The following is a 27542-nucleotide window of genomic DNA, read 5'->3' on the forward strand; positions in this document are numbered from 1 at the left end:
ATTTGTGGCAGGTCCTGTTAGTTCTGGTCAATGGTGATCCACAAGATGTTGATTGGTGTGACCAATAGATTATAACTAATGCTATTGAATGTCAAGGGTAGGTCATAATACTTCCTCCCAAACATTCCTACTACTTCACCTGCCTTCCATCTTTCAGTAGAATTTTTGGACCTTGAATACCCAGCAACACCTGCAGTCATGTTCTGGGGCTGGGATGATCGACCTCCAGCAACCACAACTACCTTTTTTTGTGTGCAGTGTAACTCCAATCATTGGAGTGTTATCTCTTTGTCTATTGACTTCAGTTTTATGAGGGTCCTTGATACCATTCGATCAACTAATACCTCGATTCCCTCTCACTTCAGTTCTGGAATTCCTTTTTTTGATCCGTGGTTAGAATGAGATTAGAATGGCTACATTAAGATTCAGGCTCTGGTATCTGGACTGTTAGTCCAGTAACAGAACTGCTGTGCCAATTTGGTAACCTTGCACTAGCAGATCATAATAAAATCCACATCCTCAATGAGATGTGAGAAATAATTGAAAAATAACTTGTATAATTTATTGAATGTGGTTTTATCAAATTTTGACTGCAGAGAGTTGATTTGGAAGGACTGTTGAGTCTATTCAGTACAGAAAATTATATTATCTAATTTTAGCGAAGGGCAAACAGTCAGATAAAACTGGTGTTGACCAATGGATTGAAATGATCAACAGACTTGAACATGTGTACTGGTTAAACTGAACAATGTTCAAACTCTTAAAACTATTCAAGTGTTATTTAATGAATTCTGTTGGGAGCCTTGGCTAGTATTTATCTGATCAATATTAATCCTCAAGCATAGAAAGATGTTACCTAGGATAAGGCCATTTGTCCCCTCTGGTCTAGTTCTTTTGAAGAACAACCCATCTGTCCCAGTTTTGTGCTCTGACCCTGTAATCCCTTTAATCAGTTTCTCCTTCAAATATTTATAATTTCCATTTTGAAAGCTGCAACAGAATCTTAAATTTTAATGGTTTAACAGTTTTTGTATGTTCAGCAGCAATGCTTTTGACAGGTTTGGGAGCAGGCGTAGACAATTATCACTTGTTGATGGGGGTTTTCTGGCAGCTCTGCTCTGGTTCAGACACTTGCTGCTGAGGCTTTGGCAATGAAGTTCCCATTGAGGGAATCTACAAGAGGTAAATATGGATAATTTGCTGCTGGCCCAATGATCCAGGGCAAATTGTTTCACATTTGTTAACATGAGTGATTTAATAGTTAGCACTAATTTACCTTTGTTAATCGTTGCTTAGGGCTGTTGATTAATCACAGTCAAATACAAAACCTTTGATTTTGAACAATTCCAATGAATGTCCTCTTAGCTTTCTCAAAGGAAAAAAAAACACAACTCCTCCAATTTAGCCCCAAACATGCAATTCCACTTCTCTGGAACTGGTCTACCCTCAAAGCCTTGATGTACTTCATGTGGAAAACAAAACTGGGATGCAATACTCCATCTTGGGCTGATCTATTATTTTTAAAACAAATGTTCTGCACATCTTTCTAGCTTTTGTAATCAGACCCAGGATCTCATGTCAATAATAGAACAAAGCACATGTAGACAAAGCACATCCCACAGGACTATTGTTATTAAAATTGAGCTATTATTTGTATTCCCTCACTGGTTCTCATACCCTTGTACTTTTCTGCATTGAATTATCTGCAATACCTCCACCCATTAAATTGCCTTAACTTTTTTTCATGGCTTACATTTTAGTTGTCGTCATGTAAACACAAAGCTGGGTTATTAATTCACTAGGTGGTCTTGGCACTAAACCTGTGAGATGTTGCTCAATCCATATATTTAAGTTCTTGTATGCAGCATTTACTGTACTGCCCTCTCCCATGCTGTTATCACAAACTCAGTCTAAACAATTTGCTCTTCAACAAATCCAGGTTGACTTTCCTTTAATCACACCAGCTTTAAGTGAATTTCCCCACCCCTGTTTCCCCCCCCCCACCCACCACCACATGCTTTTCTTCCTCCATTATTAAATCCATTTGCAATTGCTAAGTTCCTCCTCCCTCTTATTGACTATAATACTCTTGTCCTGATACCATCCTTGTATCTAATGACAGCCAGGACCTTTTTACACTTGTCAACCTGTATCAGAGTCAAGTGATCAACCACTTATCTGTCTAACACCCATTTTAAGATTTTCTGAAACACTAATGCACTCTTCCACCAACCTTAATATGCCCCACTAGTCTCTTACTGTTAATACCTATAAGACCATAGGGTTCACTTATGTCAGCTGTAACAGTTCCTTTTTGCCCCTTCTCTTCTCAGCATCAAACAATCCATAGTTTTCTGCTTTTCTGCCCCCTCAGCTCTTATTGAAGGGATTTGTTGACCTTCATTTCCATTTTTTTGTAGGACTGTATCAGTGATGACAGTATATTCAATATAGTAGCTTAAAAATACTAACTTGGATCAACATGCTACAACAAGTTGAAAGAAGTTTTCCACTAGGTTAAATGCTGGCTATGGTGTCAATGGAAATAATTAAAGGTTATATCCATTAAGTTCTCAATGATAATTGTTTAATGCAAATTAAGCCACAGTTAAAGATTTATTCAAAACCTATTTTACCCTTCTCCACTCAACCAAGGAATACATTCTGGAATTACTGCAGATTGGTTACCACAGGTACTGGCTCCAGCCTTCAATTTCCCCCCCAATGATTTATAACCCTGCAGATTATAGGCAAATTTTCCCCAACCAATGAGATTTTTGTCAATGATCCTGCTCTGTACTGATCAGGTAATAATCAGGGGGTATAGTAGAGCTTATGATGCACTGTGCATGGTTAAGGCTTGCCCAAGAATAGTTTTGAATGACATACAGCTCAAAATTAAACAGTGGGGGAAAACATCTGGATTACCTTTCTTCCACTTGAAGACAGAGGTCCCAGTCTCAACTCAAATACAAAAACACAATGCATCATGGCAAAAAAAAAATCAGTATCTCCAGTTCAGAGTTAATAGGAAGGCAACATTCTCACTGCTTTGTGAATGTAGAGTTGGGTTCATGAAAGGAAGAGAGTAAATACTCAAGATTCTGTTTGTGGAACAGTTAAGGAAAGCTCTATTCTGGGTTGTTAATTTTTCCTTCACCACCTCACACCCACCCCAAAGGTGCACACCTGTGCACAACAAACCCAGAAATTACCATTGTACAGATGGCACATTTGTGCTATGTTTTCAACAAATTTACATCACTGAAAGACTTTGGCATATGCAACATTGTTTTATTTGACATGACATTCCAAGTTATACAAATGATTGAATGGAAAGTTCAAAGTACAGTGTTAATTCTACAAGATACATTTATATGGAATCTGACATTAAAGGTGAAATCTATGTCTACACCATTTTTAATGTCCTGTTGGTGGCTGAGTTTGAATTTGGTGACCAAGTCCAGTGATTCCCACACTGTATATTGTAATTTACACAGAACTAATGGACCAAACAGTTTTTAAGAAAAAAAGTGAATTTAAGATACCACAAATTGTAAGGTTATAGCACTTGCATTATTCTTGGTTACCATTATTCCAGTTGGATTTGCTTTTGAGGATAATATACAAAGGTTTCACATTACAGAGAAGCAGGTTTTGGCAATATATCCCTCCACAACAAATTACAAGACCACATGCAGTCTCCATAAAGTACATTGCAACATTGCATTAAGGAGATCCTACCGTGGACCAATAAAAGCAGTGGTTCTGGTCCAAATGCCTGCCCATCTTTCACCTTGAACCAGATAATTCATGACACAGACTTTGGTCATTTTTTTGGGGCTGGGGTGGGGGCTCAACTGAAATAGTTCACATACTTTCTGGGGTATCCAGTTCACTCTCCCATATTGAACCATAGAAAATTAGGTAGTATCAGAGGAAGCACTGCTAAATTTTCCAGTTCAAGGATACTTACAAGTTCCAGCAATAGCCCACAAACATCTACAATATTCCAGAAGCCATACCATGAGGGGTGCAAATGATGCTAATGAGACAACATTGCCATCAAGTTCTAGCAAAGTGGCAGTGTTTTTTTTAAAATATATACAGGCCTTTGCTGCATCTAATGAGTTATTTAACACTTTGTTGCTGTGGGTAATTAGGCACACTTGTCTGATTAAAGATGGCAGTAGAGGCACAAAATGCTAAAATGCAAGGTTGAGATAAAATGAGATGGCCAGGTGACTAAGGGAAAGATGGTTACAATTACCAACACATGGCATCTTCCTCATACTACAAATATTCATTGTGGAAATAATTTGCAGATCTACAGCATGGATAAACAATAGAAATGTACAACACAAGACCAGCTTATGTCATTCCACATTTATGAATTTGAGATGGACATTCTCTTTTGGAAGAAGTCTTATTGGTTCCTACATTGTTCTCTTAGGAATTTGATTTCGAGCATTTCTAGATTGTGGATAAACCATGGCAACTATTGGGTCTGCATAAAGTGATAGCTTTTGAATGCTACATGCAGCAAAATTGCTCAGGCAATTGAGGGGATGAGCACAGTTGGTGGATAACCAGAAAATCAAACTGCCTTCTGTAGAAAGGATGAGATAATGTAACTACTCCTTCACAGCATCATGCCCTGCAAAATCCAGTACAAAGTCAGCACGATGAGCTGACCCCTCCCCTCCTTTTGCAAGGGAAGGCTGCAAATGGTCTCAAGCTCCCAGCCTGGCATAGCCAAAGCACTGGCAAATGTAGCTAGCAATATCAGAGCATCTGGCAGTAGAGCAGCTGCAAGGTGGCAAAGGCACAAAGTCTTAACCATAACTTTGCCAATGTTACAGTGTCCAGAAAAATCCCACTAATAAAGGAATGCTAAAGGGAAGGTCACGCAGTATTGATTTAAATGCCCTGCATAGATCTAAGGAAGATCTTTAATAGCAGCTACAGCCAAGATGAATATACAAAACTTTGTTAAAAAATTGTTGCAATATGATGTGAAAGGAGGGCAGGCATTGCAGCCCATGGTAGGATACTGCAAGAAATGGATGCTGGGAAGCCACATAAAGTGCATTTAATACTCCCAGAGGGTTGAGGAGTCAATGGCATCAGCAGATGCCTTGAGCACACCTGCATGGTCCCCCTTTAAATACTTTCCATCTACTTTAATTGCAACTTTGTTGTAATCACAGAATTCAAACAAGAAATCCACAGGTTTATCACTGCTGCTGGTGACAGAGGAATCACTTCCAACCATCCAGTACTTCCCAGTAGAATCTGCAAAGAAATACAATATTGTACAAGAGCCAGACAGAGAAAGTCTTGGAGAAGTACAACATAGTTTTTAAAAAATGTATACATCAAATGTTACACCAGTTGGTCCAAGTTCAATTCTAGTAGAGACTATTTATATAATGTAGCAAATTCAGTGGACCAATCCCAAACTACTACTGGAGATAACTTTGGTCACTGGCTTTGCATTAATGAAAAGTAAGCCTGGAAAGTAAAGCACAGGCAGGTAATTTATTATGAAGTCTCTGGAAATACTATTAAACACATTTATGTTCAGACACGGCTCAGGAAACTGGGTAGTAAACAGTGGAAGGGAAAGAACTGAGGCATTACTGCACTTCCTGATGGTGCCCACTGTTTGAAACAAATCAGACTGAGGCAGGATGTTGAGAGCAGCAGAATGCTCTCAACATAAGCAAGATAGGGAAGACAAGATGCAACAAAAGTAGAAATGCTGCTCATGTTAGCAACTCAAGTTGGGACCAATGAGACCGTTTCTACTATAACATCTTTCATGGTAAAATAATCCAATATATTATTTGGGATCAGGAAGAGATGCTGGCATCTGTGGAAGAGTCCTTTGGGAAAGATCAGCAAAGAACAAACAAGTGCTAGTATTTACCTTTGAGGTTGTAAGCTCCATCATTAAGCTCCAGATGGAAGACGTCGTATGAAGATCTGTTGGAGTCTAGGGTTCCAGTTACTTTCCGACAGCCAATAAAGCCATGTTCTCCACGAAGAACTATTATAGGCCTGTTGATGAGTTTCATTACAAACTCTTCAGTCTCCGCTTGAAAATAGGGTAGGGGAAGAAAAAGAAATACTTCAGCATTTCATAGGTGCTAGAACCTCTGGAATAGGTGATAACCACTTCTGCAGTGCAGCAAGGATACAAATCAGCCTCAGCTATGGCATCCTTCAAGACCAAGTAGTTTGAAAACCAAAACTTATTATAAAGAAGCTGTGCAATTCCTTTCCCACCACCCATACTTGGAAAGGGGTGAGAGCAACTTGCACTAATACATCAACAGGAACTTACTTGGTGTTTCTATGCTGGCACAAAGCTGCCCATTCTTTTTAGCAGCCACATATTTGCCATTGACAGCCTTCAGAACAATTCTCCTTTCACGCCATTCAATTTGAAAGTAACAATTGTCATTTCTGGAAAACAAAATGGACAAATGACCAATTCCTTCTTGGAAAATGTCCTCATCTCAAGTCACTGCACAGCAACAGAAAGGGGAAAAAGCAATATTCTGGCATTCAAACTATTTCTGTAGGGGCTGGGAGCTTACATTGAGACTGGACAGGAAACGCATGATTAATAAAAAGCCAGAGAAATGAAGACAAAGGCCAGAGTTTCAATAGGTTAAAAGCAGTTCCAGAAGGAATAGGTCAATAAGTAGGCAGTTTGGTAAGATTCTGGCAGATATGCACTGCACTTGACCAGATTGGAGAAGCAAGGGGTTGGTTTAAGAACATACTCAGAACAGATTTCCTGCACAGTATGTCTAGTGCAACAAATATGAATGCATGTAGGGGTGGCAGAAGCATAGCTTAAATTGGCAGGAAATGAAGTGGTGCAAATGATGGTAATTTGAAGTGTCCCATGTAAACAGAGCATGGGATGGGAGTGGAAAGGAAAAGTTCAGTGGTATGAAGGCAATCTGGTCTAAAAGTTACAGCAGCAAATGGAAATTTCTCAAATGTATCCTTCTAGACAGATGGTTCAATAGTACAGCAGAAAAGTAGCATCCTGCTTCCAGTAACTATGGACAGCCCAAGTAAACACACCCATTTTACCTTCCTTGTAAGATACTGCTATTCCTATTTCAAAGTGTGTAGAACAGCCCTCACTAGCAGTGAATTTAAACATAATGGCACAGCACTTTTATTCCTAACCTCTTACAACAACCCCAACCTTTTAATAAGCCTCCATTTTAATATAGCCCTGAATTCTTCAAAAAAAAAGATGCCCATTACTAAAAATAATTGAGAATTTTGGTATTTTTGAATAAATGATGCAAGAGTCCAATAAAGTGATATTTACTTGAAAACAACATAGCAGCTTAGGAGAACTGAGCAAGGAAAAAAAAAATATCACAAAATTCATTGCAGGTATTGGTTCTGGAGGGAGGGAGAAAGCCAGTCTGAGCTCATTTATTTACAGGCATATTATTGGAAAGCTTGGAAGTGTTTAAGTGTTCCAGTTCAGATGTTTTTTTTTTTGCACAGTAACACAAATCTTGTACACCATAGGGATGTACATTTTTATACCAGAACTTAAACAGGCAGTCAAATGCTTGACATTTTTTCCTCCTACTAAGAACGTAGTATTAATTTTCAGATAACACCAGAGATGTGTTTACTCCAGAATGGCTGGCTGCATAACATCCATTCAGAAGATTCTGTTCCCACAGAGCTCAATTTCAATATTATGAAGTCTTAAAAAGAACAAGCACTTCACTGAAGGCACCCTACTAAAGGTCAAATGGCTATGGAAAGGCCATAACAAATCAGAAGTCTGCAAATGATGAAAACCAAAACAGCAAATTTTCCAAATAAAAGGTCACCAAGTACTCCTGTGGATTTGGAGGCAGACAGTGAAGATCAAAAGTTCATCCATGTTTAATTTAGGCTAGAGGTTTACTAGAAAACTTATGCCCTACTTCAGAATGGTATTTGTCTCACCCAGAATTCTGCACTTTTGAAAACATTTCAAAAGCGCCACTCTCCCCCACACTTTACTTGCATTACCCTGCTCCCAACTTGAACAGTTTACAAATGGAGTGGATAAAGAGGCAGCTTTCCCATGCTGCAATGGACTTGCTTGTTTACTGGCTCAAATTATGTGCTTGTGGTTTCAAAGTAATATACATTTATGTATAATTTGACATTTGTGACTTTATATAAAGATCTTTACTGGAATTATATCAAAGTTATCAACAAAGATTCTGCTGATTAGTACACTTACTTTGTAGAGGCAGTAGACTGTACCCCTCCATTGGAAGTCAGTGTCCAGTATTTCCCAGTGCAGGTCCTGAAAGCACATTTCTTGGTTTCTTTGTTGATTTCTAGCTGAAAAGTTTCTTGGTCACTTTCTTCATCCTGATTAGCAGACAGGTCCATACCTTTTCAGGAGCAAATCAGAGTCAGGAAATGAACACTAACCTCTACTTCAAAATCAATCTGACCAATTTATGTTGATTTGCTTCAGTCAAGTGGAACCCAGATATACATAACCACCTCTTGGTTCTCATGAGGAAAGCAAAACTAAAGCTAAAGTACACAAGTCAAATCATATTGGAAGCAAAGGGGTAAAAATTTCTTATGCAGCACCCCTCTAAGACTTGTTATTGAGTTTCACATCTCGTTTCAAGCATGTTTCCACCCATTTAGAACATTTCTGCTGCAGAATATCCAATCACTCAGTTTCAGTGGGTGAACTGCAAAGAGAACAGTTTTAAAAGCAAAAGAAGATTCAAGGCTTTCATACAAAAAGGATCAAAGAGCAAGAATTATTAAAAGCGCACAATAAACCAACTGAACCCAGATAGTTGTGGATGAGATTGCACCTGGAGTATTGTGTACAGGTCTGCCTCCCTACCCACAAAACATGAGAAAAGGTTCATCTGTGACTCCTGGGCTGCAGAGGGCAGGAGTAGGATTGTCCAACAAGGAGAGATCAAAGAGCCATCCTGAGTTTAAAGGAGTGAGATGTAATCTCTTGGAATACACAAAGTTCTTATAGAGATCAGCTACACACTTAATTTGGCACTATAAACAGGAAAATGGGAGATTACCAAAAGGCAATAAAACTACAACCTGAAGAAAGAGGATGCTTACTTTAAGATTTGGACCTTGGAAACCCCATTTTAAAATTGTGTTCCATTTACATCCTTCCACTTAAACTCCATACCTGGGATGCAACTACAAATTAAATCAACTCAAATGTTTAAGATAAGTTCACATCACAGTCAAGGGACCCATTACTACTTGTCGTCAAATACAGCATCTTCCATTTAACATTTCTATCAAAAAGATTGTTGGCCAGATCAGAATTAGGATCTAATCCACTGACCAATTCAAATTTCTGAGTGAGGCAAGAAGTTAGAAATATTTAGCATAATCATGCTTTGAAACAAATTTCAAGAACCATTTTACCATTCTGAATCCTAAATTTTAAAACTAATTTTAAGTTCTAAAGAGCAAGTCCACTTCCAAAAATAGTCTGTGTAGCTTTAGAAAGTCAAGGATTTTGATGTAATGCCTCAAAGAATTTCCTTCCCCAACACTCTCCCAAATAAAAGTTGGAGGAAATTAAAACTGCAACACATTGAGGAATGGCTGGAAAAGAAATCAAGGGTTTCTGTTCATCCCCTTGGAGCTTCAGCAAGGAAGCAGCTGCAAAATAACTTGAAGTCAGATATAGTTGGAGTGGAAAAATACAGGCATAGAAATCATGGTGCACCTGTTTAGATGTTTCATTCATGGGTTTGCAACAAACCTCAGGGGCATCGAAGCTGGGGTTCAGGATTTTCAGGGAAGATTAAGGAAAAGGGCTTGAAAGATAGAGGATAAGTATAGAACTTCCTTTATTGGGGTCCCTGCCTAGCACTTTGCAATCAACTGTTCTAGGAATGACTAAAATTGGTTGATCCAAGGACAACATGGACCAATTTCTACATGGGGAACACTGCATGGGGAATGGCATCATTTGATGCCCAAAAAAAAATCACAGATGCAAAAGTACAACTCACATCAGCAACTGCCTGGTCAAATTTCTACATCAAAGCAACCCAGAAAAGGTAGTCATCATGTTTCACTTTCAAATTTATTTTCTACTGTGCAGTACCAAAATAATTAACACTACATATAAAGTTCTGTTGAAAACTGACATTGATTTATGTTGGATGCCACCTAACAAGCAGCTACAAGGTTAACAGCCTGAGTTATTGATTTGAAATGAAAATAGAAGTTATTAACTCGTACTATGTTTTAGTTTCTCTTCCCACTAAACTATCACCCAGAAGTTGCCAAGCTTGTGTTAGGACTTGTGCACCTTTCTCCATAAACTTAGAGACATAATAGTCTCACAACTAGAGTGAATACTCTTGAAGAAATCCTAAACTCTGGTTCTTGTAAAGATATTTTTGCATCATGTCCCCACTGCTTTGGGCAATATCATCTAAATCTGTGCAAACCAACTTTTGAATATGGTCTAGCACTGCATCAGTTGGCCTCCCAAAGGATTTGCATTCTTTATTTTTTAAAAAAGGAAAACAATAGTATTCGTGCTGCTAGCAAGCCCAGGAGGCTCCCTCATTCATTTAGGGGTGGTGGGGAAGGGGGTGCAGGTTAACTTCTCCTGTTTCACCAAGTCTACAGTGGAAACTTAAAACTCACCTGACTGCTGTTTCTGGCAGCTGTGGAAGAAGTATAGATACCCATGAACAAGTTTACTTCAGCTCTGCAGGCAAACTGGGTGTTCAGTCTGCAGAAGTTCAGCTAAAAAGGCTCTCTGCAGTGTCAAGCACTCTTGTCCAAGTTTAATACCTCAACCACCACCAGAATAACTAATCCTTCAACTTGAGGGATCTTGTCATATTTCTGTACTCGTGGCAACTTACTCCCTAGATCTCATGCATAGAATTGACTCATGTTAAAATGGAGCTTCATACAGTACTAGTGCCAAGCTCTCCACCCTGAGCATTGGCAAAACAAAAAAGCAAAATTGGCCAGAAGCACTTAAGGGTTTGTAAGCAGAAATGAGAAAGCAGTGCAGGTCCCATTTTACAAGTCACAGCCCTACCAGGCAGATCCACATACATTTCATTGCACAGTAATTTGACAAGGCATCAGCCCTTAAGGCATACTCGCCCATAAGCACAGCAGCAACACACAATAGCAGCACAGGTTAGTTGAAAGGCTACAAGGAGAGCTCTGCACTTTGCCCAATGTAACTTCGCCCAATGTAACTTCACTAACTTTAACATTGGATGCATGAGGAAATGTATTACAGGGGTAAGTGGGTGGGGAAGGGGTGTTAATGGGAGACTTGGCATGACTGCTAAAATAGCACTTGGAGAGACCTGTCCCTGTAGCCTGACATTCCAACATTTACTACACAATGTCATAAGTAGTTTTACCATCTGTCAAGGGATCATATCATATAAAGGAGCCATTTCATGGCAGTCTTATACCTGGTACTGGAGGTCATGTCCCCAAATGGGAGGGGGAAGGTGGAGACTGTGGCAGGAGCTGGTAGTAGGAAGGAGAACGGTGATGGGCTGCAATACTGTCATTGTGGCTGACATCCAAACAACAGCAATTCAAGCCAGCACTGCAAGGAATCAAATGTTGAATAGAAGGCAGATTGTCACAGGGTGATAGACCAATCACTAGCAGGTTGCAGTCTGGCAGAAGGAATAGGGCAAATCAGGCATGGGGGCTTGCCAGAGGGTTCAAGTATTGTACTGCCCTGGAAGAATCATGACTGGGTTGCTTATCCATAGAGATGGCTAAGTGTACTGTCAGGCAATGTGACTGAACACGGGAGATGACATGGAGCATGCAGCCATCCAGCTCTATGTTCTTGCAAAAGTTTTGCTGCACCAGGATGTCTTGAGCACTTCCTTCCAAGCGCTCAGAATTAACACCCTCGCATGATGCTTATAGGAGCAAATGTTAACTGCAGTGGAGGCACAGACAGACACCATCTGATCCACATGGATTCACACTGGTCCAGCTGGGTGTCTGATCTCTGCCACATGGTTGAAATTTTGTGCATTTACAGAAGTGACAAGTTGCCAGGCAGCAGCTTGATGTCCTGCAAAGTGGTGCCATGTGTTAGTTAACTGTTCTCATGGAGCAACAAAATGCCATGTGGCCAGATTGCCACTTCTTACAGGACATGGATGCTTCCTAAAGAGCAAAGGGACTCTACAAGCAAGTAGCTCACTGCTCTGCATGTCATATAGTGGTTTATCTCCCTATCGCTGATGTTAGCATCATTTTATGGCTGTCCATGGCATTTTTTTTATATAACAATGATGGTGTCTGTGTACCTTCATTATTGAAGTTCTCTACAGTAATGTGCAAAATGCACAAGGGCAAGGTGAGAGAAGGTAGCCCTCACCCCATCATTCTAGGCACTGATAGCCCCCAAAGAGGTCTGGTGGTTCATCATTCAAGGATGGATGCACACACTGGGCGGCGGGGGGGGGGGGGGGGGGGGGGGGGGGGGTGAGGAAATGCCAGAATGCAATGCAGTGTCCATGAGGAACAACTTTTTAAAATGATCCACCCACCATCTGTGCATTGAGGAAGCCTTGTGTTGATGAAAATTCAGGGTTATCGAGTGAAGTTCTATGGACACTAGTGCACTTGCAAGAATCCAGCAAATCCCTTTGCCAGAGATGTGACCTCTTCACCGAAATCTAAATAGACAGTCACCTTTCTTCAAGAGTCTGAGAGACCTCCCCAATGTAAGTGCTAACAGTGCATTACAAGACATGGCAGATATTTGTTGTAGCTGTTTGGTATGATCTTGTGGCAAGGAAGTTGCCAGTCAGGGTGACCTTGACCTCTATGGAGGGCACAAGGGCAAACAGAAAATGTCTGGGCCAATTTTGCAAACAAAAAAAAGATTCTTTGAATTAAGTATCTTCCAAGCAATAACTGTGCACACAAAACAGACTAATGTATCAAATTTTCAAGTTCAACAGTTCAAATTCATTTCCATGCAATTGACTATATAAAAATATTTATAAAAATGCAAATCTGAGCAGCAGGCAGTGTATTACTTCCTTCAGCAAAATGTGATCAAAGGTATATCAGTACCCCAAAAATAAAAACTTTTCTGCTTTGACACAAAAAGGTAGAAAAATTTTAAAGTGCCTTAAATCTCAGGATGTCCTGTAACAAATGGTGCAAATTCACAATAATCTCAAAGTAGCAGTGATCCATCAACAGGGTAAAACACAATATAGCTCTCAAGTCTCTCAGCTGTAGTAAAGCCAATTTCAGTTGTTCTGTGCTAAACCTGATGAACTCACTCGTGTTTCCTTGTCCACTGTAGAGAAAATAGAAGTCGGGCATATTTAGTGCACCGTATTATTAAATTCAAAAATGAACCACTGCCAGGAACCCACACCAAGTGGAAAAAACCCACAAAATTACATGCTTCAAGAAACTGTTACCCCGATTTGCACCATGTTTCACAGATGCTGCTTGCTAGACAGGGAGAATAGTTGGCCAAGGTTGAGGGGAGGATACATTTTCTTGGACCCAAATTTAAAACTAAAAAAATTTCAGAATTGCTCTAAAATGTTAGGATTCAGCAACTCAAATGATCCTTTTACTGGACTGAGAGAACATTGCACCCCTATGTCCTTCCTGGCAGCCCCCAAAGTGAAAAATAATTTTAGAACTAAGTTTTCAAGAACATTGACATTGACAATCTTGCATTTTTGGATGCAATTACCTTAGCTGCAGTTTCTCTCTCTGCTTGAAGCAGGCCTAACACTACAAATTTCCTGATAGCTAGTTGCTCCAAAAAGATGTGTTTCCATTCCTCCCCTTCAGAGTCTTATCTTTCTTTAGTTGCACTTAACCCAGTTATTGCTTGGTAATGCACCTCAAACCAGAATAATGGATTACCATGACAACTGGGTTAAGATAAGATCACAAGAGCAGTATTACCTCCCAAATGCCATTTAAGAGTATGGGGGCAGGGGGTGGATAAAAGCAAAATGTTGGGTCCATCATGGCCTACACAACCACAGATCAATAAAAAGCTACACATCCAATCCATTCAGATTGGAAAAGGAAACATTTAGGAGGTGCAAACATCCTGCTCGTTACTGCAGCATGGCTATTCTCCCCTTTTTGGAGGTGTTTACTGCAGATAGAGAAGGCAGCTTTCATGAACAAAATGCTGAACAAAACCACAATTACACCCACGTGAAAATGTCCTTAGCTGGCTAATGAATTAACAGAAATGCAATGAAACCAAAATAAAGAAAAAGGTTTGCAGGTCAAAAATTTAAAAGTCATAACATGCATTTAGTTTATTGAAGTCAGGAACAGAACCGTAATAAAACGAGAGATCGCAGTAACTGCACCCTGGACCCCTTGACTAAACAAAATGGTTTAGAATAAAGAGACATCTCTAACACTTGCCAAACACCCCCTCCCCACCCCAAAAATAAAAACACTCATGCCATTAGTTCAAAAAGCAGAGTTTGGTCATTAAGCTCTGACAAGAGTCAAGGCTGACCACTTAGGCTAATAATACCAAGTGCAGACAGGAACATGTGTGTCTGACTGAAGAGCAGCCATGATCTTGCTGAATGACACAGCAGGCTCTTTACAAGGGAGGGTGTTTGATCTCCCCATGTTCTTAATATACCAGACGCTGCTCAACAGCTAGTGAGGCAGTTAAATGGGGTTTGGTACAGCAATGGGGGAAAAAAGTGGTTATAAATAACATGGGCTCCCTAGTAGTGATACTCACTGAACATGAGGCAATGGCAGACATACTGAATAACTACTTGGCTATAGTGTTTACATTTGGGGAGATGGTAGCACAATCAGGACCAGAGATTCAAATTTCCAAAGTATCTGTAACAAACATAATGGCACTAGAGGCATGATAAGTTGCCACCTCCAAATGATTTCCATCCCAAGCTTAAAAAAAATATGCAAGAATACTTAAATAATGAAGATATTGGCAGTGTACCCTCAACTTGGAAGCTATTCCATTAGATCGGAAAATTGCATTGGTTACTCTTCTATTCAAGAGGAATGGGGAAATGTAGACAAGTTAGGCCCGAGTGACCTTGGACATTTTCAGCCAAATTGTGCCAGCATGGATCTGTAATGGTTGGATCATGCTTGAACTGGTGGTTGAAGAGAGCTATTGCCCATGGAGACAAGAGATGCTGGTATCTGGAGCAACAAACAAGTTGGAAGAACTCGGTGGGTCAGGCAGCATCTGTGGAGGGAAATGGATAGTTGATGTTTTGGGTCAAGACCCTTCATCTGTCCATGGATGTTATTTAGATTTCCAGAAACTGTGTTATGTTGGTGCCACAACAACCCATTGTCTATCAACTGCTTAGCTGACGGGGTAAGTGCATGCATCCAAAAGCACCAAATGACACTAAAAGTAGATAGCAGGGTAGGAAGTGTTATTGGAAATATTAAATCACCAAATGTTAATAGATTAAGTGAATGGGGAAGGTTGTGACAAATGGATTTCTGTGGCAAAATGTGGAGGTCATCCAAGTATAGAGTACTTTTGAAGTGGTGTAAAGCTAGAACCAGAGGTTCAGAAAGAGGGGGGCAGTCACATCATAGATTAAAAGGTCAAGGACATGCAGAGAACTTGGAAACCAATGATTTGGCATTAAGCTGATAACGAACTTCATGTATTCATCTTTCACCTTGTCATTTTATTTAATTGGAATTTGATTTTTCTTCAATCTGATCTGGCAGATTTCTACTATTCATCTGGTGAGATGGCAGATTCCAGAATTTGTAGCCCAAAGTCTCAAGAGATGAAGTGAGGAAAGGTTACATTCCCTAAAATTGGAAAGTATCCATAAATTTCTGATCAATTCAGGGAAACCTGGTGTGGATTGAGAGAAACTATTACTGTTACTTGAGAATGGGGCAGAATTGAGAAATTAGAGCCAGAACTTCCAGGAACCACTAATCAGAAAATAGCAATTACAAAAATTAAATTCTGGCTCTAATTTTAAAACTTATTTTAAATTATTTTAAACTTTCCAACTTACTCAAACCTGCTTTTAGTGAATCCTCACCAAGATCAACTGTGAATTTTATTTCTGATGCATCCAATGCATACCCCCCCAGAAAGTCTTTTCCTTTTAAGGAGCCCCTACTACTCCAGTGCTTTCAAGGGCTGCCCACCTCCTTACCAATGTACAGGCATTCAGATATGCACAGTGCTGGCTCTCACCATGTCAGTGGATTGCACAGGCAAGTTTCTGCTTCTTCACTCTTGACGTTGCACACTTTGTGTAACCACAAAGATCCAGGATTCACATTGAGTACAGAAATACTTTTTTGGCCCAGAAGTTAATGTGCAGTCAACATTTCAAACATTTTCACATATTATATATATTTAGCCTATAGCATTTTGTTTGCAACTGGAGTATGATATCTAATTTTACCTATCAAGGTGGACCATGAAGATAATATCTCTGCACTTTGAAATTTTAATTTTATCAATTTAAAGCTCTTCATTTACCAGGAAAGGGTTAACAACAAGACATCCATCTCCCAAAAAAGTGCATACTTCGGGGGAAGTAATTCTTTTCTAAAAACTTCAATGTAGGCTGTTGCAGTAGGACCAGAGAAACCACAAAAATTATAAGTCTACAAAATTAGGAGACTTGGAGAATCAGTTATCACAACAAATGACTGATCTCCAAGCAGAGTCCCCAGCAACAGTAAAGCTGGTGTAGATTTAGATGCTGAAAATGGAGCCAGACAGATGCAAGTGTACAAAACTTGACAAATTTAGGACTACACAAGTTCTAAAATGCACTACAGCACTTACAAACCAGTCAGTTCCATGGGACTAGATAACTCCTTTGACAGAAACAAGAGGAATAATTTACTTTATGATAATGGTAATTGCAGGCAATCAGAACAGGCACCAACATGCCTTGGAGAACAGACATTAACACATGTTGGGGAAATCAAAAGCAAGTGCTCCATGGTTAATATACCCAGAGACTAAAAATCCCCAGAAGCAAACCATTTATCCATTCAATATTTGCATTTCAATCAGGAAAAAGGAATTTCTGGTTCACCTACCACCAAGCACCTCCACCCTCAAGAGTTAACACAAGAGACAAAAGTGAAACAATGCCTTCAAGCAGCACAGCAGATAATTTTAGTTTTTCCATTCTTGGCAAATGATGTGATGCAGATAGTGGTTTTCAAACAAAAAAAGAGGCAGCAGAATTGACAAAAGTTCCTTTTTATTGCTTGGAAGATACAACATCTCCTAATCCAACATGAAGTAGGATTAATGGTAGCAAGTCTCACATCTAGGTTATAGTCAAGGAATTACTAAATATTTCCCTCAAGTGCAAAATTGTAGTGCTTTCCCCCCCCACCCCCAAATGCCACAGGTGTTATTGCTGGATGAACAAAACACATTGAAGGTCCAACCCCTACTTAATTTAAAAATTGATCTTTCTGTCAAGAGCTCAGGAAATGTCACTTTACAACAGACATCTTGATTGCTTGCCCAGAGAGGCAAGTGACATTACTCAAACAGGACAAAAAAAAGAGTGCCTCGTGTATGGCCCAAATTACTTGTAAGCCATTGCCACCAAGAAGTTAATCATCAGTTGGGCACACTTATGGTGCATGAGATCTTGGCTGTACAGATTGTTGGCCATACAACATACATTCACACACAAGTAATAATGTACAAGGTGGACAAATGTTACATTGTGCGTAGAGAACACAATGTTAACATTCTTCAACTGAATGTCTATTAAACACTAGATGCCCCAAAACAAAAAGTTGGTAAATCTTCAGCCCACACACAAAGTATAAGCACTACACCACATTTTACACCTACACTTTCACAGAACAGCTACATAAATCTCACAAGTCCCCCTACCGATTTTGAAAAATAATGTCATTATATTAAAATCCTTCAGTTCACATTCCTTTCCTGGTTCAGGTTATAATGTATATACCAGAAACAAATTATTGGAGCATATAAACAGGAGAATTGTTTATAGTTAATTTGTCATTACATCTGTATTGTGTGGAAGCTTCCTGTGTGTGTAAATTGGCTGCCACGTTTCCTGCATTCATCACAAACTGGGTTGAAACATGCTACACAAATCCCCTAAAAATTCTACACCGTATTTCCAAGCTAGTTATTGAAAGATAAGAAAATGTTTATGGTACACTGGAGGTAAGTGACAGGAGCAATTTCTCCACACCAAGAAATGTTATACCAGGTGCATAGGTGTGAAATTTCCATTAATAATTAGCTAGGTCTCTTGGGAAATGCTTTAATTTTTCCTCTGGTACAATCAATGCAAGAATTCCTGTCAAATACAATGGTGACACCCATCCCCACCAAACAAGTAATTTCATATGAGGCCAACTCAATGATCCAGTGTTAAATTGTACAGGAATTCCTTTCAACAATTTCAAGTGCTCATATCTGTCAAAAATATTTTTAGACAATTAGCAACTACAAAAGTAGCAATTTTCCCACATTATAACCAATAACTCACAACCCAATTATAAATAGCAAATATTTACATATCCTTATGTCACATTGAGGACAGACAGTCTCTCCAGGTCGAGGGGGACTTGCTTCCACTCCACCTCTGTGGGTTCTCAAGTGCCTGATGAGGCCAATGTGCAGACTCTTCCACAGATGGGGCAGGTGGTAGTCGACAGGACAAGCAGATAGGTGGTCTGCAAAAGGGTGTACTCCTTCCACCATGAACCAGGGATTCCCAGGAATAACTGGGGAATATTACATTTCCTTCCCTTCCAGGAGGCTTTGCAAACAATCTTCTCTTTTTGTCTACCAGTGTCTTCTTGCAAAAGCTGAGAATAGCATGCATTTCAGAAGTCTTGTGTCAGGCATGGGAACAATGAGGCTTGCCCAAAAGAGCCAACAATGTAATCAGAGCTTTGATGACATTGGCCTGGGAGAGCACACTGCTGTTAATTCACTTATCCTTCTAGTGGATCTGGAGGATTTCACACAGCCTTGCTGACCTATTTGCAGGACCGTGAGGTGCCTGCTGTAGGTAGAATCTTAAACACATAGGAGGGCAGAGATCACCACTGCCTGTGTTTTGAGCCAGGTTGAGGACTTGATCTTCAAACGCTCCTCCTCAAAGCAAAACACTGAAATTCTTCCCAAACTGATGTCACCTCATGCCAAAGATGAGATCTATTGTTGCTGTCAGGCTTAACTAAATTGGCTAGTCAACCCCTCAAATTGAATGAGCTGCCATCAAGTATTTGCAGAAAAATAATAGCTGCAGTGGGCATAACCTCAAGCTTCCTCTGCACACTCTTAATTCTGTGTCTATTAGACAGGTGTCAAGTAGAAAATTAAGTGATTCAAATTAAGTAATCAGATGGTAAAATTGTGCAAGTGTCTGATACATGTTTAGATTAATTTTAAACACAGTTTAAATAGGTTTCCAGCTGGGAACCTATGATTTCAAAAAGTATCTCCCACTAATCTGACTAGACAAATATGGCTAGTCTCATTTCACCACACATTAGAGCTATTAACAACTAGTTAAGCACAACTGTACAGTTTGGGGTGAATGGGCTGAAGTAACAATTGAATATTCTGCTCAAATTGCAGTGAGCCAGAGTAAGTGTTAATTAAAAATGGATTTGTGTGGAGCACCTCCTGACTTCAGAAAACACAGCACACCTGCCGTTGGACTTACACTCCCCTGCTTCATGACTGATAAATTGCATCAAATTCTGTATGGCATCTGACAAATTTAAGGTAAAGGTCAAGTAATTGGCTGCCAGGATACCCAAAAGTCAGTTACTGACCCAATGTTTTCTATATCCATGGATGACTTTTAGCTTTTCATGATCTATATCAGTGATTTGGTTGAGAGAACTAAATGTCATATTTCCAAATTTGCTGATAACACTAAACTAGGTGAGACTGCAAGTATGAAGGAGGAAAGCCAGAGGCTTTTTTTTATTGTTTAAATTGGAGAGCAATTAGGAAATGTTGATGTTGAAAGGGTCTTTGATGTCCTTCTATACAAGTCATTGGAAGGCTATAGGGAGGTTGGCCTTTGAGAGAATCTGGGTGCAGATATCTTACTTCAATTAGACAAGACCCTTCTGAGACTGCACCTGGAATATTATGTGCAGTTTTGGTCTCCTTACTCGAAGATATACTTGCCCGAGGGAGTGCAGCAAAGATTCACTAGGCTTGTTCCAAGAATGGCATAAAACAAACCACTGGAAGAATTCAGTGGGTTAGGCAGCATCAGTGAAGTTCAGGGTCTCGATGCAAAACATCAACTAATTCCCTCCACAAATGCTGCTTGACTCAAGTTCCTCCAGCAGTTTGATTTTTGGTCCAGCTTCCAGCATCTGTTGTCTCGTGTCTCCAGGCATGGCATGTTTACTATACGATGAGTGATCACATAGAACAGGCCTACATTCTCTCAAGCCAGGAAGAATGAGTGATCTCATTGAAGCTTACAAAACTGTTGCAGGGCTCAACAGGTTGGATGTGGGGAGAATGGTTACCCTGTTGAAGAGGTTAGACCAGTGGTCACAGTATCAATTATTAATGGAATCAAGGGATAGTGCAGCAAACTGGTATCAGGGCAGATAAGCAGCCATGATGTTAATGAATGGCAGAGCTGCCCCATAGTGCCAAATGGCCTACTACTCCTATTTTTATGTTCTTGCATTATTTTCACATTTGGTGGACACTATATAGAGTATGGAGCCAAGTGCAGTTGTCAATTTTCACCACTATGTAATAGAATGTATCAAAGTAACTCAATTCTCTTCTTCCACATGCATTCCTAAATGCAACTGCAAATGACCCAGCATGTTGAAACACGTGACACTTTACAAATTCTAAAGACACATACAACAAAAAACATTAACGGACAGAACACTGAGACATATCCAGCACCTGTTGGACTTCATCTGAGTTATCCAAATAAGATTTATAGGCCAAACAACTCAAATTGGCTAAAATCCAATTTGACTTGTGCAGTAAATATTTTGGACTCCAGTCAAGTTGAGAGGCCTTCCCTTTTGGTTATGTAGTTGGGTTACAAGCTTTGGGATCATACTTGCTGCTCAACAAAATTCATCCCACTTTAAGACAAAACAGCTCAAGTACAAATGATGGGAGCAAAACAAAGAGGCCAGACATCATTTTGTCTATTATGTCATACTGTAACTATCAATGAAACTGCTTCTGAATACATCCAAAGCAAAGGATACTTTATAGGATTGTTCATTCTTGGGCAGATCAGGCAAAAAGGTCTTGGGAAATGACATCTGCACTTGAATGGCCTATAGTTACAAATCCCCTCCCCCTATATAGGGTTCTAGTGAGGGGTAATTTAGGAAATTAGAGGAGCAATAATGCAGAGGATCAAAATGGGTATAAACAGAGGGACAGTACAAATAATTGTATACCTCCAATTAGAGTCAAAACAGGGAAAAATGGTACAAAGATAAAATTGAAGGGACTTAACTAAATTGCATGCAGAACAAGATATGAACAAATTAGGAGCAGCTGATTGCCACAGTTCCACAAGCCAACTCCACCTTTTTAAAAAAGATATTTGATATTTATTAGTCACATGTACATCAAAACAGTGAAATGCGTCTTTTTGCATTACCGAGAATGGGCTAGAGGCAGCCCACAAGTGTCACCACTCTTCCAGCACCAACATAGCATGCCCACAACTCTTAACCTACAAGTCTTTGGAATGTGAGAGGAAACCAGAGCACCCAGAGGAAACCCATACAGACACGGAGAACATACAAACTCCTTACAGACAGCAGTGGGAATTGAACCCAGGTCACTGGCTCCGTAATAGTGTTATGCCAACTCCTACAGTGCTCATCTGATTGAGCATCACATTGCTCATCTAATTGTAACCTCAATTTTGCATTGTTTTAAGTAGGCAACTCCTAGTTCTAAATTATCCCACAACAAAACATCTGCTCCACATCCACACTTAAGACACCTCATGATCACTATGCATCAATTAAATCACCTCCCACTCTTCTAAACTTCAAGATAATAGGTAGTGGTGAATTAACGGCATAAATAAAAAATGGGTGTAATCTAAGCAGCCATTAGAGGTAAGTTTGCAAACTGACCAAGCTTGGGAATTCAGTACTCCAGGACACTTAATGCTCAAGAAAAAGCTAAAGGAGAAAAGGAGACCAGTAGCCCCAATAATGAGATAAAGGCAGTAAATGGGAAGAATCACAACTCAAAGTCAAATAGAATAATTCTGGCTGGGGCTATGAAACAGAAAATATTGATGGTAGTTATACACAAGTCCCCCAAACAGTAGTGGTAATGTAGTGCCATCATCGAATTAGAGGTACATGTTACAAAGACAACAATAAATTACTAGGGTATTTAATCTACATATAATCACACGAGGAATTCATGGAGTGTAGAATAGTTGGTTTTCCAGATCAGCACATTGAGGAATCAAGAATCAGCTACATCTAGCATTGTGCAATAGGAAAGGGTAATCTAGCAGTTAAGGAGCCTTTTGGTAACAGTGGCCTTACGGATGTTTTAGTTCAGTCTGAAACCAGGGTCTTAAAGTTAGAATAAAGGCACAAGCAATGAGTTGGCCATGATGGATTGAGAAACTGCATTAAAATACAAAACTGGCTTAATATTTAAAGAAAAGTAACCCAGCTGTGACTATAAAGAGAAAAATAGTATTAGATCAGAAGGAAGGGGCACATGTTGCCAAAAAAGTGACCTCAAGCATAGGGGAAAATTCCAGATTTCAGAGGGAAATGGCATTGATGTGGGAAAGTGGCATTCAAGAGTAGGTTAGTGGGGAAAGAAAACATGGTGAACTTGTGTAGTTGTGCAAAAGAAAAAAAATAAATTTAATACAAGTTCCATACAGCCCAAGAAAGGAGAATAAAGAAATGGCAGAGAAATTAAACAAATATGTTGTGCATCTCTTTATGGAAGCAGATGCAATCTGCCAGAAATCATGGAGATGTGGAGCAGAGTAAATGGGCTCAAGTAAATTAGCCTAAAAATTAAGAGAAATTAGACTGAAAGATGATAAATTCCTAGGACCTGATAACTTGTATGCTAGTTTTGAAGGGATTGTCTAGTGAGATAATAGACGCACTCATTGTTATTTTCTACAATGCTATAGATTCTGACTGGTTCCTACAGAATGGAAGGTAGCAAATATAACCCCAGTCTTTAGGAAATGAGGGAGACAGAAAATAAGGAACAGACCAATTAGGCCAACAACAGTAGTGGAAAAAATTCTGGAAGACTAATTATCAGAATTGATACAAGATAACATGTTGATATGGACTTTCAGAAGCCTTCAATAACAGATACCACAAGAGATTAAACAAAACTTGGAGCTTATCATATTGCATACAAGGTGTAATATATGATGATATAAATTGAGGATTGGTTAATGGACACAATAGTAGGAATAAGTGGGTCACTTTCAGGTCAGGACTAAATAGTGGGATGCTACAGGCATGAGTCTTGGAGACCCAACTGTTCACAATTTGTATCAATGACAAGATCAAGTGTAATATATCCAAGTTTGCCAATGACTCAAAGCTAGATGGCAGCATGGGCTGTGATGAGGATGCAGAGAGACTTCAGTGGATATAAACAGGTTAAATGAATGGAAGATGAGAATGTGAAAAATGTGAGATCATCAATTTGGTATAAAGTTTTTTTTTTAAAATGGAGGGATTGAAAAGCAGCATTCAGAGGGACCCAAGTTCCTGAACGATAACATGCAGATATGAAAGCAGTTGGAAAGTACATAATCTTTTAAGGATTTCAATACAATAAAGACATCTTGCTCCAATTATATAGTGCCTAATGGGGCTGCATCTTGTGTACAGCTCTGGCCTCTCTACCCAAGGAAGGATATACTTGGGGAGTGCAGCAAATGTTTCCTGGGATGGTTAGATTTCTCAATTGGGCCTACACAGCATCTTTCAAGTTTATAAAGGTGATCTCACTGAGATATTTGAAAGTTCTCATGTTGCTTTATTCAGGACAGATGTTTCTTTATCTGTAGATTAGTGATTCTTTAAAATTCTCCATGCTGCAGGGCCCCGGAGTTGCCAAGCATAGCTAAGACAGATAGCGATTTTCATTGATATACAGTTGGAGCAGGAAGATGGCTTTAAAGTACAAGACCAGTCATGATCCTATTGTAATCATGGAGCAGGCATGATGGGCCATGTGGTCCACTCCTGCTTCCATTCTTTAAAATTCTGCCTTCTGTTTAATATGACCTCTCCCAGCCTTCAAATCCAAGCTCTAGCACATCCAGAATTTATCTCTACTATGATAACTGTGCCTTCAGTTGCACTGAACTCTAGAATTCATTCAAAACATTAGTCCTTTTCATTTAAAATATACCTTTACCAACTTTTTGGTTTCCTGTGGTTTGGTATCAAATTTAGTTTGACTACATTAACTAAATGTGTGAATGGGTTGTTAAAGATGCACAGTTAAAAGTCAAGGAATGGGACTTCCATAACCTCAAGATGTCAAAGTAAAGGGATTTTTTTTGTTTTGAGAGAGAAAAATTCAGTAAAGTTTGCTTCTATTTGGACTCACTGATTTTAGGTTTCATCTATTGCTCCACTGCTTGCTTAGTGAAATCACTGCAATATTTGTGCAAAGAGGGAAAAAAGAATTGCAGATTTTGGAAATCTGAAGTAAAAGCAGAATGCTGGGGCTGTCAGCAGGTCAGGCCGCATTTGGAAAGAAAATCGAACTGATGCCATGTGGTTCCAACAATGCCTTTTGGTTTCAGCATTGGTCTTAACTGATTTCCAACGCCTGCAGTTTTTATTTATTTTCACACTATTTGGTGACCAGATTAGTTTCCCTTGAGAAGTTTCCTTGTTTTCCAAGAAAATGAATTTGAAGAATGTTTGAAAAATAAAGTTGGGAAAATAAAACGATATCCATATTTAAAATGAGGGGAAAAAATCAGAACACGGGTTCATGAAGAACAACGGAAGGCAATCCGTCAGTGAACGTTCATTAAATCGTGAGGAATTATGTACAAATAGGGACACTGAGTGTTTTTTTTTGCAGAAAAGCAACCTGGATGCAGCAGTGAAATGTTGCACACTGGTAGCCGTAAGAGGAGGTTATTTCTGTCGGCAGACCCGAAACTTGCAACAAAAATCCTTCCTTTAAGAGCTCAAATAACACACATCTGGTTTTGTTCACTATTGACGAGTGAGATCGCGTCGATTTTCTTTTTTGCACAGTTGAAGAGGCTTTGTAAATGCACATTTCATATTATAACGGCAACCGGTTTCATTAAAAGGACAGGGAGGTGGGAGTGGTTAGTTGCATCTCAGGCGCTAAAACTGCAAGACTCGTATCCAGCGTGAATCACATTTTGAGAGTCCATTCTCAACGGTCTCGCCAGATTCAAGCACACTTCCTTTGTTATGTGGGTTGGCAAATCTGTTATTGAAGGCCTCTTTAAGATGAAGGCGATTATATAAAGGAATTTCAATATGCAGCTAGTTATAAAGGCGGCACCCGTTGAGATTTAACTCATTTTCTGGACAGTTTAAAAATACAGTTAACGAGCTGCACTTCAGTATCAATTTAACATTTTTCTTGCGTAGGGTGAGAATATTTTCACAAAATAATTCTGCAGTCGTGCGATCATCGATGTGTCTCAATGGTTTCCGTTTTGAAACCTTTTTTAATTCCACGTCTACCCTTTAAAGTGATGATGGGGGTGGGGCTCCGGCCAGCTTTGCTGGCAGGGAATTATAAGGAAATGTTGGATTGTTCTCTGCACAATGGGACGATTATGCCTTTGCCGTAATGAAGGAGCAAAGCAATTGTGAACAGCTGCAAGAGACCGTTACCGCAAACAAATGGCCAGAAAACCCCCTTCGTTTGATCCCGTTGCTGCACAGAAATTACCCCAGAAAACTGTTGCGTGCGTATCTCCTCCACTCCTACAAGTTATAGCCCACACTCCATACAACAGGATCCTGTTTTACACGAAAAGCTTTTGCAAATCAAAGATTGCGGAATGAGGCTCGGTCGAAGTAATTAACCTTACCATTGCCTTGCACTGCTGCCTGAAGTAATTAGATGCAGTTACTAGGGGAGATGGGAAAGGGCTGATGGATATTCGAGGTATTTAACTAGGGTCAATTCATTCAAAAAAAAATCTGCATTGGAATGAAAATCAGAAGCCATATTGGTGAAATTCTCCCTAGTGAGCCATTCAATAACAGACATTTCTGGGAAGACAATCATCTGGGATTCTTGATAATCAGAAAGCCACGTCTTTTTGAAAGGAAAAAGATGTCATTGATGATGTGTATTGTTCTTTTATCATCTGTTGTGTTTACGAGGGTCGTTCATACTAGAGCAGATGGAATTGCCGTTAATCATACACAAAACCACCCAGTTTTCGCTGGCATTAACGCTTACCTTGCCGAATGGAGACATTCCTGCCATTGGCAGCCTTCAGGACCACCTGGGGGTAGCTCTGCTCCAGGACAAAGAGCTCATCCTTGCCCGCCTTGGTGCTTTTACCAGACTTCATGGTGCCGGTGGGGCCCGAAGGGGCCAGGTACTTGCCTTCGCAGTCCCGAAAGGCCACCTTGCCCGACCTGAACTCCAGGGTGTAGCCAGTGGCTGGCTCGGGCTTCTCCACCAACTGGCCATCGTTGCGGAGCAGGCGGTTGTCGCTGGTCTGGACGCTGTACTTCTGGTCCTGAAAGACCAAGGTGATGAGAGAGTCCAGCCCCCAGGGGCAGTCGCGGTCAATGGCGATCTCGTCCTTGGCGCTGAGGTGCGCGTACCTCTTCCTGGTCACGCTGAAGATGTTGGCCTGAGGGTGCATGGCGATGTGGACGCTCCATTTCTCCGCGACCGAGATGGTCTGCGCGAAGCAGATGATGCGGTCCTCGGTGCCGCCGAAGTACCGCTTGTGCGGTTCGGACTGCAGAGACCAGCGGCCGTCATCGTGGGCGACGATGAGGAAGCGGCAGTCGGTGGACGGCTGCTCGCTGTCACACGACACGTTGCCGTCCTTGTCGGCGGCCAGGTACCTGCCCAGGTGGCTCTTGAAGAACACCACGCTGGAGTCCTCGCCGTTCTGCTCCAGAGTCCAGATCTGCTTCTTCTTCATCGTGGTGGCCGACGCGTTGATCTTGAAGCCAAAAGCTTCGGCCGTCAGGTACTTCTTGCCGCAGTTGATGAGCCCAAATTGGATCTGCAGGCGGTTGCTGCTATCATTGGCTGGCATGGCTGCTCGTTTGATTGTTAGGAACCGTTTCTTTCCCCCCTTGAGATGTTTGCGTGTGTGTGGCGATTGTTGCACAGTCCGCTCCCGAATCCCTTTGTTTGCCTGCAGACCCCACCGTGTGAGAACCCAACCTCCTCCAGC

General features: G+C 40.3%; 1 protein-coding gene across 1 annotated transcript; it reads right to left on the minus strand.

Moving 5' to 3' along the window:
• Positions 1 to 3273: 3273 nt before the first annotated feature.
• On the minus strand, positions 3274 to 27542 carry LOC127573213 (fascin-like). Its single transcript, XM_052021215.1, has 5 exons — positions 26582 to 27542; positions 8285 to 8441; positions 6350 to 6471; positions 5933 to 6100; positions 3274 to 5295 (listed from the first exon to the last, which is right to left on the minus strand). The coding sequence occupies exons 1-5, from the start codon at positions 27399 to 27401 to the stop codon at positions 5093 to 5095; spliced, it is 1470 nt and encodes a 489-aa protein (XP_051877175.1). The 5' UTR covers positions 27402 to 27542; the 3' UTR covers positions 3274 to 5092.

This window comes from Pristis pectinata, chromosome 8, assembly GCF_009764475.1.
Source record: "Pristis pectinata isolate sPriPec2 chromosome 8, sPriPec2.1.pri, whole genome shotgun sequence".
NCBI lineage: Eukaryota > Metazoa > Chordata > Chondrichthyes > Rhinopristiformes > Pristidae > Pristis > Pristis pectinata.